Source organism: Lotus japonicus, chromosome 3 (genome assembly GCF_012489685.1).
Source record: "Lotus japonicus ecotype B-129 chromosome 3, LjGifu_v1.2".
Taxonomy (NCBI): Eukaryota; Viridiplantae; Streptophyta; class Magnoliopsida; order Fabales; family Fabaceae; genus Lotus; species Lotus japonicus.
Genome location: NC_080043.1, coordinates 19,016,482 through 19,022,621, shown reverse-complemented (window position 1 = coordinate 19,022,621; position 6,140 = coordinate 19,016,482). Strand labels below are relative to the sequence as shown.

Genomic DNA, 6,140 nt, shown 5'->3' with positions numbered 1-6,140 from the left:
AGATTGTTGCACCGCGTCTCATTTCATAGAACCTTAACAAAACGAGTTTCCGTACTATTTAACATTTTCAACATGAAAAACATGTAATTTTTCATATTCCTTGAGAGAGGGTGTCACACAAGAAATCAATTTAATCTATCCACACATAGCAAAACAAAGAAAATAAAAAAATCTACATCAACTCAGGTTTCATATCCATCCCCTCTCCTTCTCCTTCTGAGCATTCTTTTGCTCTTTAGCTCCACCTCTTCTACCACTTCCGGGTTGCACCCTTTGCCCCAGTTTCCCTCTACTTCCAATGGAAACTCTAACTTTCTCCACTCCTACACCAACCTTTCTCAAGTGTTGCAGTGGAGACTTTACCTGCATTTTCTTATTCAGGCTTCTTCTTTGTGTGCCACTCATCTTCTTAACACCAATTCTTACTTCTTTGGGACTCTCACAGTGAGTCTGTGCAGGCAAACAGCTGGATTCTGATTCCCCATTGACATCTTTTTGATCAGCTTGTTTTGTTAACTTGGGTAACAATGGTGTTGGAAACTGTGTTAAGCTAGGGAGAGGAATCAGGGAGTTGCGCCTTAAAGCAGTGGCTGAAGGAACGCGCGGTGTCATTGTGCAGATAGAGGCTCTTCCGGTCCTTTTCGGAAGTAGCCCTTTTTCGGCCATGTCAGGATTGTTTTCTTTCTCAGTGTGATCAATGTACTTGGTGGAGCTCTCCATTGTAGAAAAGGGTATAATAGGTTTTAAGATGTTGTTCTCCATGAGTGGTCTAGCTGGATCATTGAAACTCTTGAGATTTCCTACAGGTCGGTTTGCAAGTACTGGTCTCATAAGTGCGTTGTTCTGCTCTTCTTGATGTTTCATTTGATGCTGCTCAGCTATCTTTGAGTCTACATGTTGACGCGCTAGCTTTCTTTCAATCAGAAGCTGTGATTCCAGTTCCCTGACCTTCAAAAGTAGACACAGATGTTGATGAGAGATTCAAAAGTAAAGGAAGTGTACAAGGTTAATTAAAAAAAAATCGAATTTGCTATCTTATATGATTACCTTGTCTTGCAGGTTTTTGTTTTTAGTATCTCTTTCTTTCATCTTGGACTCTAATCCATGGATTGCTTCTTCCATCTTCTTGATTTGGAAATCCTTCAGCTTCACCTCTTGTTTGGTTTTCTCAGCCTAGGAAAGGAAAGTATGCAAATTGAACATGAGTCTAATATCGCGCAGTTAAGCAATGAAATGCTGGTAAATCAACAGCATTACAACGATCGTACCATCTCTTGTTTGTGCTTTTTTGCAGGGCCTAACTCTATTCCCCTTACTCGACTAGCAAAGTTCAGAGAGCAAATTGTCTCACTCAAATCATTTTCATTAGGACTAATCTGGACAAACATGAGTGCCTTTGAATCTCCTCCTAGGAATACAAAATTATTCATCAATTTTATAGTCAAATTTGCATACATGCAGAGGATAAAACTCAAGCACATAAAGTTTCTTTAAGTAACAACGAGCAATAAGTACCTAATGAGTCTTGCAGCAAATGAGTAAGCTTGGAGTTCCTGCATCATGAAAAACAATAAAAACTTTTAAAGGTGGTGTTCCATTTCAGCATTCACAATTAAAAACAAGAGCTAATATTTAAATTACAATAACCTGAAAGGGATGTGTGAACTTTTAGTTGCAAGAGCTGATATGACATCACCAAGTGCAGACAGAGACCGATTAATATTCTGCGTCTCCTTCAGTCTATCGCCGAGCACTTCTGTCTTTGCAACTCGCTCACTGCCCGCTAGGTCCACCAGCCACATCTTGCTCCTTGTGTGTTCCCCATTCAACAAATTCTCCCCCTTAACCATAACACAGTGAATGCTGTATAGAGTAAGAACAACCAAAATCATTAATAAGCAGTGATTCTCCAACCATCATATTCAAATATGGTTTGTTCCAATTAAAAAAAAGTTGAAGCTAACCAGTGGGATCGGCTGCTGTGCTCGTTGGCATTGGTTGAACTTACAGCCCTTGCATTGCTACCAGTTTGTAGGACTTCCCAGACTTCAGTCATATTGTTCACTTGTGCCTCAACCAGCCCCGGAATGTGATGCATTCCTTCACCAGCTTGTCTTATTTCCAATCTACAATTACCCATATTTACTAAACTATCAGTTACAATTCTGAAAAACTACAAGAATAAGTAAATTTGACTTAAATTTCCTTGTCTATGTTTAACTGCAAAATTTGTAGTCTACCTTCTTGCAGCCATTCCTGGCTGATTTCCTGAAACCAGTAAATCTCTTATCTGCTCATTGTACACCTCTAAGACACTTACAGAGATATCATAACGGTAAAGTGTCTTTCTCTCGTGGATTATGTCAAACATTTTCTCAAGAGTCCTAAAATTAACTCCACGAGCCTCTTCTGTGCCCTCCATTGTGAAAGTTTTTCCTGTCCCCGTCTGTCCATATGCAAAAATGCATACATTGTACCCATCTAAAACTGAGGTTGCAAATGGTGCAGTGTCTTCAAAAATATCGGCTGTAAAGAAAACAATGAAAAATTGTCAAAATGAGCATTTGTCTTCAATACAGAACTGTCTTAACGAATCCATGACATTTATACATAATTACCTTGTTCAGCTTGAGGACCAAAGACAGCATCAAACTTAAAATTCTTTCTGGGAGCTCCATTTGACATTACAGTAAGCTCACCATCTTTGGCAGAATCAAAATCTAAGGCCATTGAGGCTCCTGCTTTTATCTCTTCTGCATTGAGCGGCCTACACCGGCAGAAGACCCTTATGTTTCCTGTGAGGAAGAATAGTTGGAGAATCATCCTGGATAACATATCCCATTTGAGTCTAAGAAAATAGGATCCAATGCACAGGCTTACCTCTCAACTCCAAAACCTTATTGTAGAGCTCTTTCCGCTCCTTAGCCCCTTCAATATATTTTGACTTGAGATCTTCATGTGACTCCAATTGTTCATTAACTATGAAAAGAGAATGAAATATAGGGATAAAACTTGTGGACAAGTGCAGAATGGGAAACTTTATTAACTTTATACAAGATTAAGAGTTACATTGCAACAATGTCTACTTACTTTGGTTCTTGATGAATAGCCCCATTTGATTTATATCTGCTTCAAATTTCTTGTATGCCTCTGCTTCCTCTAATAGCTTTATGTGTTCCATTTTCATAATCTATCCAGTGAAATTGACTAACACGTTATAAGTAAATCTTTGCTTTCATTGTCATTAAACTTTGTCAGGATATCATTACCTTCAATTTCCTCACCAAGTCTCTCATTGATGAAAACCACCTGCTTTTCTCTTTCACTTGCCCCTCAATGGCAAATGCTGCAGAGCCGAAGATATCAGGGGATTAGATAAACACAATCTCAATTCTCAAATGCTTAGTTAAATGATAACTTCAGAAAGGTATATGCATACCCAAAGATCCTACATGCATTGACTTGCGCATTAGCTCATTCTGAAGCTCTTTCAAGGAGTTCCAAGCTTCTTGGCATTCTTTACTCTTATGTTCATTCTCCCTCTTGACCTCCCTCAACTCTCTTCTAGTTTCTGCCAGCTCCTTTCTCTGACACTCAAACCCTCTTTTCAGCTTCTGAAATTTCTCTTCCACCCCAATATCCGTGGCATCCTACAAAAATATCATTGAGGGAATAAAAACAACTCTAATTTTCCAGCTCAAAGTGAAAAAATGAAAATCACATTGTTCATATAGCAACATACTTCTAAGGGCTCCAATTCTTCCTCCTGAGACAGCTCAGCATCTTCTAGCACTTCACTATCTCCTGAATTCAGTGCAAAATTTTGTTGGTAAATAACAATTAGTACTATAACCAGCAACATCACATAATGTTGACTAAAAGAACCTTCATTAACAATTAGAGATACCAAGAGTTGAACTCACTAGAAGGGTAGGCTTGGGGAGACTCATCCTTGGTCACAGGCGGCGGAAGAAGCTCAAAGGAGGCTTGAGGGGGTAGAAGCTCTTCCTCTGGTTCAAAAGTTTGACACAAATTAGAGAATTTAACAGTTGGGGTCTTATGGCCATTATAAACTTCAACTTCAGCCCCATTGATGCCATTCTCTAGAGAAAGCTCCATAGATGACTCCAATTTCTTATAATTTTCTCTCTTCAACAACTCAGGAGATTCAACATAGCTGATTCCACCAATATCAGGTGAGCCACCACAGATTACCATATCTGGGGAAGCCAGAGAAAACCCTAATGTAGATCCTCCTGAAACAATTTATCACATAAAATTCAATCAAATCCTCCCCAAAAAAGGGGAAAAATCCTGAAAATTGTGCAAACAAACCCTAAAATTATTACCATGAACCGCATTTTTCACAACTTGGTCATCAAATCGCACACTGTTCCTAGCAAAGCCTCCAATTTTCGGAGATAATCCTAAAGCCCCATGTCAAAACATGATCAATCATCAAAATCAAGAAAATGGGGTTCATCCAAAACAAGAAAAGATTCAAATTTTAAATTGTTTCCCCCCCCCCCCCTTTGTTCAGTGACCAAACTAACCGTAACATGGGCTGCCACCATGAGATTGAGGATCAACCGCCATAGCCGAATTCTGCGAGCTCAGTGGAGTTTCTGAAAACTCTGTCACATCAAAAGGGAAACAAATTCAGAGATTTGAAGTCAATTTTCATGCCTAGAAAAGAGAAAGAAAATGGAAAAATGGTGGAAGATTCTCACGATTGGGAGAAGTTTCTTGTTGAAAAGAAGCGTCTGTGAGAAGAAGAAGAGGGTCATCATGATCATAGTAACGCCATTTATCATTATTATTATTATCTTCCATCAATTCAAATGACAAGAATGTTTGAACTTTTTTGAATACAGAAACAATGAATGATAATAACAAGAACAATGATAGAATAAAGCATAAATAAAATGGTGATGATGGTGGGAGTGATGATTGTGATGAAAAAAGGTTATAGGGTTTTTGTGAAATGGATTTGATTTTGATTTGGTTAGTGAGTTTGTATGTAGATTGAACTTGCCTTATTGGAAAAATTGGACCGTTGAGGTTTTGAAATTTGAAACGTGGTAAGCGGGTGAAGGGAGAGAGCAATATTTGCTTGTTGTGGCTTGTTGGTGGAGTTTCTGCTTTCTTGCTTTGGGTTCTGTTTGACTTTGGATTAACTCAATGTTGTTGGAACAAAGACACGTGCTTTTTTTAACTTTTTCTTATGTATTCTTTTACTTTGGATTAAAAGGTGAGAGGGGGCAACACATAAATTTGATACACTCAAAATCACAAGTGTCCTGGGTGAATACAAATTTATTACCTATAGAAAAGTGTGACAAGATTTAGAAGGATAGTAAGAAAATTGGGCATAATATGATTACAAGAATTACTCTCTATCTTAAAAGATATTCAATGACAGTGTTATATTTAAATGTTAGTCAATAAAGAGTGGAAATATTTTTAAGCAGTTATGTTTTTTTTATAAGACAAATACAATGGTTTGTTGAGAGGGGGTTGAATTTTGTTGAGGGTGTGTAGTGGTTGGTTGAGGTTTGTTGAAGATGAGGTGGAGGAGAGAAGTGTTGAGAGGAGTCAACAATGTTGAGAGGGGAGCCGGCTGCCACGTGGCGGCTTTAGATTGGGGAAGGTCAGGCGCGTGCTCTCCACGCGCAGACAAGGCGCGTGGGAGCCTACTGGAGGAGAGAGAAAACTGACGGGAATCTTTGAGTGTGACACGTGGCTGGCTTTGATTGGGTCGCTGTATTTTTATCATTTTATCTTTTGAACTCAATTATTTCATCGAAAAAAATTTTAATGGAATTTTTTTTTTAACCAAAATTCATGATTTTTTTCCTCTATAAATAGATACTTGGTTCGTTTGATTTGGACACAGAAAAAAAAAACCAAGTTTTTCATCATCTTATTATCTTTCTATTAGCCTTTGTTTTGAAATGGATTCCAACAATTACCATTTTAACACCCAGAATTCTTTTAACTACTCATTTAACTACCAAAATCCCAACAATTATCAAGATCCAAATCAATTTCCCAACCAACGTCTTCAAAATCCCAACAATTATCAAGATCCAAATCAATTTTCCAACCAACGTCCTCAAAACATACATAATTTTGGTTTT

The 6,140-nt window shown here is 38.1% G+C and overlaps 1 protein-coding gene across 1 annotated transcript; it reads right to left on the bottom strand.

Moving 5' to 3' along the window:
- LOC130743213 (kinesin-like protein KIN-14Q) lies at positions 1–5,116 on the bottom strand. The gene is made up of 17 exons (XM_057595353.1): positions 4,731–5,116; positions 4,554–4,634; positions 4,350–4,427; positions 3,924–4,256; positions 3,743–3,804; positions 3,440–3,650; positions 3,270–3,346; positions 3,091–3,190; positions 2,881–2,979; positions 2,619–2,795; positions 2,241–2,526; positions 1,965–2,126; positions 1,648–1,863; positions 1,516–1,553; positions 1,269–1,408; positions 1,048–1,173; positions 1–948 (listed from the first exon to the last, which is right to left on the bottom strand). The coding sequence occupies exons 1-17, from the start codon at positions 4,831–4,833 to the stop codon at positions 190–192; spliced, it is 3,048 nt and encodes a 1,015-aa protein (XP_057451336.1). The 5' UTR covers positions 4,834–5,116; the 3' UTR covers positions 1–189.
- Positions 5,117–6,140: the final 1,024 nt, after the last annotated feature.

Bases quoted from the DNA above. Each gene is read 5' to 3' on its own strand.
- LOC130743213 (XM_057595353.1), bottom strand. From the start codon at position 4,833: ATGGAAGATAATAATAATAATGATAAATGGCGTTACTATGATCATGAT. The intron at 2,527-2,618 runs GTAATTATGTAT...TTTTCTTTACAG, and splicing joins TGGTCCTCAAGCTGAACAAG to CCGATATTTTTGAAGACACT. The intron at 1,864-1,964 runs GTTAGCTTCAAC...TACTCTATACAG, and splicing joins CACAGCAGCCGATCCCACTG to CATTCACTGTGTTATGGTTA.